This window comes from Sturnira hondurensis, unplaced genomic scaffold (genome assembly GCF_014824575.4).
Source record: "Sturnira hondurensis isolate 20B ecotype Veracruz unplaced genomic scaffold, ASM1482457v3 Scaffold0012488, whole genome shotgun sequence".
Classification (NCBI taxonomy): Eukaryota; Metazoa; Chordata; class Mammalia; order Chiroptera; family Phyllostomidae; genus Sturnira; species Sturnira hondurensis.
Window position 1 is genome coordinate 2,791,336 of NW_028085119.1, and position 13,295 is coordinate 2,804,630.

The window sequence follows — 13,295 nt, forward strand, 5'->3', positions numbered from 1 at the left end:
GCTGGGAACTAGCCTGCAACCCAGGAAAACGTTCTGTTTAGAGAGATCAGGAAAAATAGCAATGTGCTTCTCAGTAGTCACAAAATAGGTTACAATAAGAAAGATGTGGAATTCCTAAAGTCAGACCAAGCATCCAATGGCTTTTTGATAATAATTAGAGCAAGGAATTGTTCCATTGTTCTTGTTGATATATGAGATTGTGCATGGTTGTATGGATATTTCAACTTTTACTACTATGGTGGTAGTATCATTTAACTGACACAGGGATTATGTTCCCAGTTCTGCTCAAGACTATACTAAAGGGCCTTGGCAAGTCACTTAATTTCTTTGCAACTTAGTTCCCCAATTTGTAAATTAAACTGTATGATAAGAATACCAATCACAAAAAAGGTGTCCAAATTCCTTAATTTTACTAAAATACTGTGGTAAGGAATTTTACTACACTGGAGGCCATCATTGGACTAGAGTTTTTTTGTTTTACAGAGAGTTATTATTGCTACATTCCAAGTCAGTTATACTTTACATAACTATGTTCTTTACCATTATGCCATGCAAAGCCAGGAAGACATATGTGACATTTGTCTGTCAACATCAGAAAGATATTTGGCTTTACTGCATATATATATAAAATATATATTATATATTATTTACTACATATAATACATATATGCAGTAAAGCCAAGTATCTTTATATTGTATATTATAAATTGTATATTTATGTTATATATTATATACTTAATATAATATGCAATATATATTATAATATAACATATATTATAAAATACATATAGTGTACATATATAAATATATCTTTATTTATAAATATAAATAGTATTTATAATATAAACACTATATTTAAATTTCTGTATTATAAAATATATTAATGTATATTATGTAAGGTTTATATTATAAACATAATATAATGTATAGATTGTATAATAAGTTTATTATACAGTGTATACATTGTATTTATTATACAATGCATACATTATAGAGTATATAACTATTTATAATATATAATTATAGTATATAAATGTTATAACTATAATTATATCGCATTCTATTACATACAAATAATATACTTTATTAAATACATATGATATGTTTCTTTGTGGAAAGGAAGAAAGAGTGATTGTTATAGTTATGTTGGATATTTAGAATCAATAGAATGTTACCAAATACGGGACTAGGTACAAATTTGAATGCCACTATGAGAAAGCAGGCAGTGTCAAATGAGAAGCTAAAAGTGGAGAAAAGCAGCTCTCCCTATCCAAACGAGTAAGAAAAGAAATGACTTGCCTCTCAGAGAACTCCCCCAGAATCTCCCTTCATCCCTCGGTTAATTTGTGGATGGCCACAGCGGAGGGCTGGGCTGATTAGGAAACCAATGAACTGGGGAGGCAGTGCTACCTGACTTGGCTTTACCGAAGCTCGGCTTTACCTCTTAGGAACCCTGACTGCAGACAAATGACTTAATCTCTTTACTTCTCATTTCCTGTCTGAGGGTTGGATGATATGATCTATGTGAAGTGCCTTGTGTGAATGCGCAATGACGGGGTCGTCATCACGGGGCCCTGGAACTTTGTGACAAGTCTTCCCTGGAGAGTGAGCAGAACCTAGAGCTCCCACACAAAGTTAATAGATTTTTTTCATATATCGAAATAAAGACAAGAATACAGTCTATAGTCTTAATAATATTTTGTTTCTAAACAACTGATTTACAGCCAAAAAATGCTTTAAATGTTTACTGCTAGTCAGATAGGCTTTGTGTGTATGCTCCTGGGAACACTACAGCAAAGCCAGGTCGAGCCAGTAAGAATAAGGATTATTATAGGGAATCTACAGTTACAAAAACTTTAACCCCAAACATCCAATTATCTGAGATAAAACTGGGTTACATTTTAAGGAGGTCTGTGCTTTAAGGTATAAAGAATAATTGTTTCCTAGCTCCTGTTTACCTGAATATTTTTCAAAGTATCATCTTATCATTTACCATGAAGTCACTTCTCTCACTCAGCTCGGTCTCCACCAAACCAACTGGTTTCATCTTGCAACAGTCTCCCATTCAAGACCAGGGGCAGCAATCTGGCCCTTTACGTGTGTGGGGGGTCAGGCTTGGGGGGTCACAGACCCTGATGCTGGGGTATATGTTAATAAAAACCTTTTATTTTCTTTTTGCTGAGGTCGAATTTTCCCCGTTTACTTGCTTTTGTAAGGTTTTGGTGAACTAAGCATGTGTTAGTTTCTTAATGGTATTTCTACATTCTCAGCTCAGCAAAAATCCCTTTTCAGTAAAAACGCATAGAGAATAAACTGCAGATAACCTTATCTTTGGAATCAGCTCCCAAGAGAAGCCCAGTTACCACTGAAAGTTACAAGACTTAAAAAGGGCTAAAATAAGCTTAGTCTAGTTTTCTGCAAATGGGTTTAAAATTTCAGCTCATCTCATTGTCAGACTTTATCATAGGGAGCAAATGACATTAAGAGAATAAATAGGCCATGCTGCTTTCTAGTAATACCCCCATTATTCCTACACTCAGAGCTACTGGAGCAGTGACTTATAAAATTATCCAAGCTATAATTCAACTATCTTATTGCACTTGTACTTTTAAAAGCAATGTGGTTTGGCAGCTTATATAACGCTGCTGAGAAGTGCATAGAGACATATAGCCACTGATATTTAGTGTCATTGAATATTTTTAAGTTTATTCTTTTATTGTTTTGCTACAGAATTTTAGAATGCCTCTCAAGGTCCAAGCTTAACACCAACACTGTGAAACTTACAAAGAACTAGAAGCCAAAGGGGATTTAACACATTCTTATATTTTTCTCCATTTCCTGTGACCATATTTTCCATCACTGGGGCTCCAGTCTCATGTAGACCAGAAACACATGACCCACATATTGAATCTGATCCAGGATCCTAACTCTCTAAGAGCCAAAGTGATCCAATTTACTGCACCAAGTAACAGCTGAACTCTATGAACCATAATTGCATTTTGAACGTGAAGCAATTTTAGATATAATATATGACATATTGTATATATTATGTATAATATAATGTAATTACAAAGTAGGTATAATTTATTCAGTTATTCTTTAATTTGTCCAGACAGCCAATATTGTAGAAGTGACAGCTATGTGCTAGGCCTCTGCAGAGCTTTAGAATTTAATTGAAATTTAGCTTTTGAGTTCAGATTTAAATGATAAAATGTACCTTCAGGTATGCTGGTTAGATTTCATTACAAAGTTAAGTAAGAACCAGAAATCGCTGTACCATGAAGTGGTCCTGTTGATAAAAACGACCTGTCACCTGCTTCCCCTCTTCAGAGATGAGGCGGTGTGGGTCAGGGAGCCCTGTAGAAAGCCAGAACTTCAACATCACTTTCTAATACAAAGTCATTCTCTTTGATGTGTACAGTACTTTGCAGGAATTGTTGACTTTATCCCCATCATATTCTTGAAAGATAGAGAAAGTGGTAATACTTCACACTGTTCTTTTTAGTGGATAAAACTGGGCTCGGGTCTATTACAGGACTTTTCTAAAGCATCTTACCAGGCAAGGATGTAATGAAGCAATTGGGGCTTGGCCACCTACTTTCTAGCGTACAGCTCTTGCCATTTGAGCGTGTTCCCACCTTGCGGATGGTGATTCACGTTGTCCTTGTGAAACATGCACTTCGGCATTTTTGCCTTTCTTTCGTAGCAGAGGTCTGTGAGTCTGACCTGGTGCTGCCTGACTCATCCTCTGTACGACACATACTGGGGAGACAGGCAGGCAGACAGTGGCCCTCATCCTCAGCAGGCGGGCTGTGGGCAACGGGGGGGCCAGGAGTGTTAGTCATGTGTCTAGGATTCACAGCTTTAGGTGATATGATTCTCTTGTCCCTGATGCTCCCTTGTCCCTAATATTGCCATCTTCTCCAGGGCAATGCTTTGTTCTTCTAGGACATGTCATCCTGAAGGGGTCATGCTTCACACTCTCCTTGGCACTTCACTGATCCAAATACCTACAGATGTCATACCTAATTGGGCTAAGTTTCATTTTTGACCTTGACATTTTGCCAAATTGTTATAGAAGACATTACTTTAGAAGCAAATGAAATGACTGTGGTGCTGCATAGTAAATAAACGTACTGTAAATCCTCAGTCTAATCCTGTATCTACCAGTTTGGTGTCTAAAGTGATGAGCATGTCTCGATTAGACTGCCTGAGCAGCACTCGGTCACGTACCAGTACAGTAAGGGGATGTGGGGGCTTTGCAGGTTTAAAAACATGTTCACAAGTCTGGAATGCTTCATGAGTGATGCAGGTGAGCAAGGTCACAATCAAAGGAAATCCCGGTGGTAAAGGAGTGGAAGAAACTCAACTAGCAGAAGTTAAAAGAATAAAAGGTACTTGTAAGTGTCAATTCTGCACCATGGAGCATGTCCCGCTTTCTCTAAATCCACAGGACTGATGGCTTTTAAACTTGATGGGATTATAGACACCGTTGACAACCAGATGAAAGCTCCGCAGTCTCTAGAGAAAAATGCTCAGATCTGCAGATAATTCCAGGGTTTCACAGATCCCCAAGGCACAGTATGATGACTTTGCTGGTTCTCAGTCGTTTGCGATCCATTATTCATGTGGTGCCGGAGCGCAGCAGGAAGGGGGAAGGTGGGTTTCCATTACAGGGAGATGTCAGCCCCTGTGAAGTGCCTGCTCTTCCTGCACGGGGGCCCCACCAGGTGGGTCCCTGGCAGCTGCAGTTCCGAGAAAGAAGGAGACCTAATTTCCCTGCAGAGTTACTAATTTATAACAAATGAGGGGACATTTCCCCAAAATGCATTCAGACCCAGTGGCAACACAAAGAGAACACACACACAAGGAGACATTTACCTAATAATCACATAATTACGTGAACTGGCTCTTCACTGATTTCTGAGAAATTACAGCTACTGTTTCTAATCTCCAAGTGTGTACTCTAAATAGCAAAACTGCAAAACTCTAGCATTTTAATCGAGATGAACTGAGATGCTGCAGACTGAAGTGGTCTCCTCTTTCCCTTAACGATTTACTCTGTGAAGATACCGTTTCCCAGGCTGACCTGACAGCATGGGAAACAAAACCCACTGTCCGGCCCACACGGTTGCTTTCCCCACTGCCAGAAACACAGGGCAGGGTTAAGTGGCTGAGATGAGCGTGAAGGGCATCCTGTTAGCCAAGTCTGAGTTTTGTATCCAGATCACTAACTAAAAGATGCCGTAAACTCTAGGATTCACTCTCCTCTTATTCTCCCTCCCTTTTTCCTCACCACACACAACACAAAAACACAAATAAGATCAGAGTTAAGCAGAATGACTGTCTAATTCATATGTGTGGCCTTGAAAGCTTTGTGACACCATACAATTCAAAATTATAACATTTAGGTTTTCAATAGAAAAGTATTGCTAGAAATTACTTAGAGCTACCCAAATATTTCCAAGGAGCTGATGGAGTGTTAGTATGAAAAAGAGGTCAAAGTCACCATTGCGAGGTGCAGCGGTAGCACAATGTCTGTAAGTGGCGAGACCCCACTTCTGCTCTCTACACTTGAACCTTTTCTCTGACTGCGACCAGAGGGATACGGTAATTGACTGAAAGTGTCCAGTGCTCGTGGATGAACGGTGCCTCTGACAGTGTTAGATTTTTCTTCCTGTGCTGTTTCAGGCCAGTAAAAATCACAATAATTCCAAAAGTGTCTTCTCTGTTGCCCAGAAAAACAGAGTGATTTAATGAGGCTGGAGAACACTGGCTAACTTGGCCAGCCTCCTGCAGATAACTGTGTGGGGTGCTTAAGACTATTTCTTCAATGGTCATGTGAACAAATAGGAGGGAGAAAAAAACACGACTTGAAAGCAGGTAACAAGGGCAAATGCAAATAGATGCCGCTTGATTCTAAAGTCTGTGCTAAAGGCAAGAGTATATGAGTTCTTTTGCACAAAAACAATCACAAAGGGAAAATTAATTTTTCTTTCAAAACAGCCTCCTGCATTTTGTATAGCACTTTACTTAGGCAGTGCCATGAAGGAAACACTCTCTGCCCCTAAGACTTGCTTTCAAGTTATCGTTGGGAGAACTAAGGAGGGTAGGTGGTGAAAGTGATTTTCATGATGACTGTGGCTTACTGTGAAGCCTTTGAAACACAATGTCTAATTGCTTCCCTCAAGAAATGCGTGCACACACACACACACACACACACAAATCATGCTAAATGCATAGAAGTTGAAGGTAAGCTCTGCTTTGAATCAGAGGGATGAGGGTTATCCACAGCATGCGGAAAAGAGAAATAAAGAGCTTGAACAATAAGTCAGGATTCTTTTGGTAGAAAATTTCCCAGGTTTCACTGAGGCTTCACAAAATACAGAATTTGTTCAGTGAGCCATTCATTTTCAGAACATTAATCACACCTCTATTCAAATGGAAGAATCAAAACGTTTTCCAGAGTCAAATATAAATTATCTTAGATTGTGCCACTGATGCTGTGAGTATAGATAAACAGAGCATTGATTAGCTACCGTATATGATGTAAAGTCCTTTGTTAATTTTATGTAGCTATTGCTCACATGCAGTGGGGCTACACTGAGGTGCTAGTTGTGATTTATCCTCACATTTAGCTTTTCCTTTTACCTCCAGACAGTGCCTCGATCATTATTTCCAGCCCAAATTGTTTCTCAAGCTTCAACTTCCTCTTATATTTTTTAATTTAGGTATCTCATGGGCCCTCCCTAACCCTAAATGCTCCAAACTAAATATAATATTTCTTTCCTAAATCTTAGCCTCCTGAGGCACCACTATCCAACAAGTTACTCATAAAAAGTCATCAACAGGGCATGTCCTTATGTCATGTATAAAGTTCCAAATGCTGTTTGCCCAGTGTGCCTTCTGAGCACCCCTGTGACCTCTGCCCTCTCTTCTGCTTCCATTCCTGCCATGTTAGTTTGAGCCTCCAATGTTTGTCATCTGGAATCCCATGACACGCTTCTTCCTTCTCAGGTCAGAAGGCCCCCTGAGACTTTCTCCACACTGGTACCACTATGCTCTTCCCAGGAGTCATCTGGCCATTCAGTCCTCACCTAAAATTCTCCAAGGCTCTTAACAATTTCAAGGATAAAGTCAACCCAGGCAATGGGGCTTTCTTTGGTGATCTGGCCCTGGGCTGCTTTCAGGCTCAACTTCTATCATTCCCGTGGGTGATAAACGCAGGCTCCGGTCTCATTAGAGATGGCTGTGTAGACAGACTTCACCTTAGTAAACTAGAGAAGTACATTTGTTGAATGATTAAAAAAACCCTCAGAATATATTACACATAATTTAAAAAACCAAAACTTCATGTGACATATTCCTCTAAACCTAAAATGAAAAGCAACTTTAGCCAGGTAAAAAAAAAAAAAATTCAATAAACCAAGAAGTAAGCATCGTGAAAAATAGATTTACATGCCCATTATTCTTACCCAATGTCTGCCAGAAAGATATCTTCCAACCTCTTGCTGTTTGAAATGAATCTGTGTTGAACACCAGGAGCATACTGTTATTACTGCTCTTAACATTTGGTGGAAGCTTGGAACCACAGTATTTGCCAAGAAGGGGGTCACTGATGTTATAACCGTCATACACTGCCAGGTAGTCTTGGGAGCAGAAGGTGGAGGGAACCACATCGAAGTCAATGAACCTGTGAAATGAACCTTGTAAATACTGATGTTCTCCACTTGGATTTATGCTAAATAGTTCCTTTATTTCCTGACCCCTCCCCCCAAAAGACAAAGGCTAAAAGCAGAACATGCAAACTTTTCTTGATAGGAAATATTAGAAACAAAATGCTATTTTACTAATCCAGTCAAAAATTTAGCCAACATTTTTTAAGTGACCTCAATATGTCAGAAAGTGTGGTAAGCACTGGGGATATAAAAATGAGTTAGATATGGATGTCTAGCAGTTTAGAGTCAGGGACGTATTAAGTCTATTTGAGATTAAGTTATGACAAGTTGAACTGATATATATATTTTTCCATTTCAGTCTCATTAAGAGTATAGCATGTAGCCCTGGCCAGTGTGCCTTGGTAGGTTGGGTATTGTCCAGCAAGGCAAAGGGTCACCAGTTCGATTACCAGTCAGGGCACATGCCTGGGTTGCGGGCCAGTCCCAGGTTGGGGCGTCTGCAGCAGGCAACAGATCGATGTTTCTCTCTCACATTGATGTTTCTTTCCCTTTCTTCGTCCCTCCCTTCCTCTCTAAATAAATAAAACATATTGTTTCAATCTAGCACTTACTCTGTTCTCTTGTTATTTTGTGCCACTAAGTGGTACTATGACCTATTTTTCACTTATGGGAGGGTGCTGCTATAGTGGAGGGAACGCTGGTTTTAGAATCCGAGCTCCATCCTCCTTCTCACAGTCATTGTTTCCCTCTTTCAAAGTGGTAGTTTACAGTAAAGCTAACCACAACAATATGCAGAAACAAACTATGGTGTCTGGCATATAACAGATGTTTTTTTTAAAGAACAAAACAAGTGATCATTATTGCTATTTTGAAAATCAGGAATATGAAATAAGTTATTTCCCATAAAATAAATTCTAAAATTTAAAAGTCAATGGTAGAAAAAAATAAACTCAATTCTCTTGAATCTTCTATGACTGACATAAGCAGAAACTCACGTTTAAGATCACTACGGTGGTCCCGGGAACTGGGTCACATAGGCCCACTCTCTGTCTTCCAGTGTTTGCTAGGATTGCCCTACTGTGCACACTCTGAGGTTTGACGTGGTCCTCAGATACACATTGCCATGACCAAAGCAAGTTTTAGGTAGGTACTAAGTGGTAGGTACTACTTTTTGGAAGAATATTATGAACCTACTACTCAGTTTGCCACAGCTGCCTGCCCAGTGCAGTGATGGTGTTGGATGCGAATGCAGAAATGACATTTCCACCAGCCTGAGCCACTGAGTGACCATAATGAGCTGAGCCTCAGGCAGGTCACACTGGACACCCTCACACAAGTGAGAACTAAACTCGTTTACACTACTGTGCCTTCGGGCTGCTTGCTACCTCTTACAACCTATTCTGACAGATGCACCTCGAAATTTTATGATGGCCTAACATACCATTATTATTATTTTTTAATTTTAGAGAGTAACAGAGAGAGAAATATTGAGGTGAGAGGAAAAACCTCAGTCAGTTGCCTCCCCTACATGCCCTGACTGGCAATTGAACCCACAACCTAGATATGTACCATGACCGAGAGTCAAACCCACAATGTTTGGTATATAGGACAATGCTCTAACCAACTGAGCCACACAGGCCATGTCCCTAACATAGTTTTTAAGGCCTTTCTACATGTTTTTTCTTTAGGATTTTATGGAGTGTTTACTATGCTTACTTAAAAATTTTTTTGTTTAACTTATTTGCTATCCTGTCCTTATTTTTATGTTCTTCTGCTTTCTTAGGATTTTTTCTGCTAGTGGTTATAATAAATAACACAAAATACAGAATAATTTGAAAATATCTAACAATTAAAATAGTTCCTTTTAAGGACTTTAAGAAAAAAAAGAATCAATTTTTCCCAAAAATGTTTGATTGGCTAAATTTGTTCAAACTGAGGAGGGAGAACAAGATAAAAACATTATTTAACCACTTGGAACGCTGAATGTTCTTGTAACAGAAGATGAGAGCTGAACAATAGCTAGGTAATTTCCCAAACCTTCTATTCATCTTATTCTCTATAGACAACACATTGATTTTCCATATCATAAATATAGAGAGAAAAATAAAAAAAACAGAGCTATTTTGACCTTTTGTTTTGCATCGTGTTCTCAGGAGAACACAGAAGCTATCTGGAGACTCTCACTGACAGAGAACCGTATATGGCTGGCATCCACTGAGAGCCTTGCTGGAAGGATTTGTGCTTTACTAATCCCTACAACTTCTGCAGCACCTAGAATGGTTATGTTTCACGGAATGCAGGCTCTTAAAGATCAGAATGTGTACTACATAATTGTCCAAACATACCCATGTGAACTTTCATATAGTGTGAGGCTCAGAGCCCAGTCAGGAAACAGAAAGGAAAAAAACTACACACGCACACCAACTATAATCCTACACACGTAAGAAACAAAGACTCTGGTAGGATGGCAAATAACAAGAACCATGCTTATGCTTCCTTTCCGGGCAAGTGATCCCTTCACAGGCTTCTGCTCCTGGTCGTTTGGCAATTTTTGTTTATCTTTTTTTGTTCCTAGGATTTAAAGGACTTTTTGGCTCTGAGGCAGAGCTCCCTTACCAATAGTCCCAGGTAAGATCTGCAGTTTCCTTCAAGGTCCTGCCTATAGACCCCTTACTGTCTGTCTGATCCAGGAACCACATCAAGCCTGAAGAGACCTGTCTTACATCCATGAACCCATTTGGTATGGCAGCCCCCTGGAGGGAAACTGCAGAGACTTCATGACTTTGAGGGGGAGGCAGGTGGGAGTGGCCCTAGCCCATCGAGCTGCTGTGAACTACGCCAACCCCCAGGGGTCTCCCCCACATGCTGCGTAGCACTGGGCCACCGAGCTAGAACACCCCACACAGGGTGAAAGCATGGGGAACCTTGTCACCCTGGAGAACCAGAGACTGCATTGCCTTCAGCCGACTTGGGAGTCAGTAGGACTAGGAGAGAATTTTACACATGTCAGATAGCTCATGTAGCACCGATTTAGAGGCGTTCTGATACACAAAAGTAAATCTCCTCAGCAGTTAGAAAATTTAGCCATTCAGAGGTAGAACAGGGAAATAGTAGGGAGAGTTGGGGAGGAAACTGGATATGGATTCACATTATCGACTCTTCATTGGATAATGTATCAATTTGGGAACTTATTTCACCTTCTGGAAACTCAGTTTCCTCATTAATAAAATGAGGTTAATAATATATACGTTATATGGCTGTTTTAAGAATTAAATAACAGAATTACAGAAAGTGTTAAAGTATTTTTGTGAGTACAGGAAGTGTCCAAGAAATGGAAACTGCTTTCTCTTACCCTCCCCACACCTTCTATTTTAAGATAGGCTTATAACTTTACACCTATTATATGAAGATCCTTTGAAACTGTTGGAAAATTATAAGAGTCATTTTAACAGGTGGAGTGCCTGTTTTCCCCTTCACCATGCACTATTGGTGTGTGTGAAGGATAGGAGGCCCACTTCCCAGGTTAACATTTTCTCTATGCCTCTGATGAGAATCAATGCTCACCATGTTTCAGGAATTCCTTGATGTAAATTGAGCTAAACTGGTTTTGTTAAGAAGGTAAATTTGTCTTACATACTTGAGCAGGACCACTTTGCTGTCTCCAACAGTGATGTTATACCAACAGGACATATCATCAGGGTAGTCTGAAAGTGAGTAAGCAGGGCTGGAGATGAGTCCAGCGGAGAAGTTGAACGCACCACCACAGGCTGCAACAGAAGACAGGGGAATGTGCGGGGAACAATTAGTACTCATGCCGTGGAGAATACCTTTGAGATCATCTTTACTATTGTATCTTTCTCTCTAAGGGAGATAATAATTACTTTTCTTAAAGCAACGTAAAGCTTCCTTCCTTATGTTTAAATTAAATCTGACTTTCTCATCAAGGTGGAAGGAGGAGACAGTAAGGGAGTAGAAGTAGGAAAGAATATTTTAAGGCATATCTTGGAACAGAATAAGTCTGAGTCAAATTAATGGCTGAGAAAAAAACATTTCGTATGTTGGGACATACCTGTCCTTTCTCTACATTTAATCCACAGATTCAGAGGGAGCACAGTGATAACTGGAAATTCAGAAAAGGTGGGCAGAATCCAAGGCACATTATGGGCATATGAATCCAGGAAGGTCTGTGATCTTGAAATTCTCAATAACAGGGATTCAAGTTTCCATTGTCAAAGAGAGACTACTAAAAGGTGCAGTACTGGAAATCATTTTTGGAACATTTGAGCTTAGCTCTCTCGGTGGGCTCAAATGTATAGCTGCTGGGTCCTCTGTATTTCTATTTAGATGTAAGACTGGAAAGGACTATATTTGACCAAATTTATCTCACTGGTACCCAGCATGCATGGAGAAGCTGAGCCCACTCCCCACCCTGACTCCAGCAATCAACTGCCCAGAGCCCTGACTTACTGCCATTAGTCAACAAAACAACAGCCATAACAATATGACAAACCTATTATGGAAATACAAAATTATTATTATTTGGACCTATTTATAAGGAGAATCAGGTTGTGCAGCCTAATGTTGGAGAGTGCCCTCCTCTCACTGCAGTGAGAAAGGTGTATATTTATTCTATTTTGTGACTCCAAAATTAGAATGGGGTTAGTATATTTTGATGTCATTTCTACGGTTTATAAACTATCAATGGATATGTTCCACTTACATCTCTTAGAAATGAGAAACAAATTGTGGCTGCCATTTAGGGCTATTTATTTATGGATATACTTCACCTCAGCTGAGCCCACTTTGCAGGGAAAGCTCTTCTCTGTAGGCCCTTGAGAAATTGTGGCTCAGACCTCTGTGGACATCTGCAGTGAATTAAATGTCAGGTTGGCGTGGCCACTACTCCATTTCATCTCGTACACAACTACATGGCCTTGGAAAGCTCATCAAAGCCTAAATAACTCCCAAATCTGTAGCTTGTCAGGATTTGAAATCTTATCAACAACACTCTTTAAATGAGACTCTTTTAGTGGATATGTGGAACTTTATACATGGTATTTTAATAACTGAGGGATTAAGGAATAGGAAAAGAATATAAAGCAATGATACAACATTCCAGAAAAACAGCTGTACAAAAAAGAGTAAAACAATTCCATCTTTTTCTTTATTCATCAAGACAACCAGGGGCTGTTCACTGCTTGGTTCTACCCAGGCTGCACCAACAGACCCACAAAGCCTCAGGCAGCAACACTTCATGAGTGGGGCCCAGGACTCCGGTAGCAGTTCACAAGAACGAGCTGCGAAGGCCTTTCTTCACACACAACTAACACGTTCAGTCTGCTCTGTGAGTGGGAACAGTAACTTATTTGAGAGGTTAACTATTTAACTTTCTACTTTTAGAAGTGGGTTTGATCAAGTAAACACAAAACCAAAGCAAAGGTTTTACAAGATTTCTGTGCCCCTTTCACTGAAGCCGGGATGAATGAAGTAGGAAAAACACTGTCAGCAAACTAACCAACCAGATTCACTGCAAGAGAGGAAAAGCCTATTCAAAATAGGGAAATGTATTTTCATAATTTACACATAAACATTGACTGGATTGTCTTTAAAGAATGA

At 39.6% G+C, this 13,295-nt stretch overlaps 1 protein-coding gene across 1 annotated transcript in view; it reads right to left on the reverse strand.

Annotated features, from left to right (window-relative positions):
• CUBN (cubilin) overlaps positions 1 to 13,295 on the reverse strand; it is a 254,992-nt gene that overhangs the window by 31,335 nt on the left and 210,362 nt on the right. The window contains exons 58-59 of the mRNA XM_037060773.1: positions 11,317 to 11,446; positions 7,476 to 7,693 (exon numbers count right to left, since the gene is read on the reverse strand). Coding sequence (XP_036916668.1) covers positions 7,476 to 7,693; positions 11,317 to 11,446 — 348 coding nt within the window. The remainder of the gene's footprint in view (positions 1 to 7,475; positions 7,694 to 11,316; positions 11,447 to 13,295) is intronic.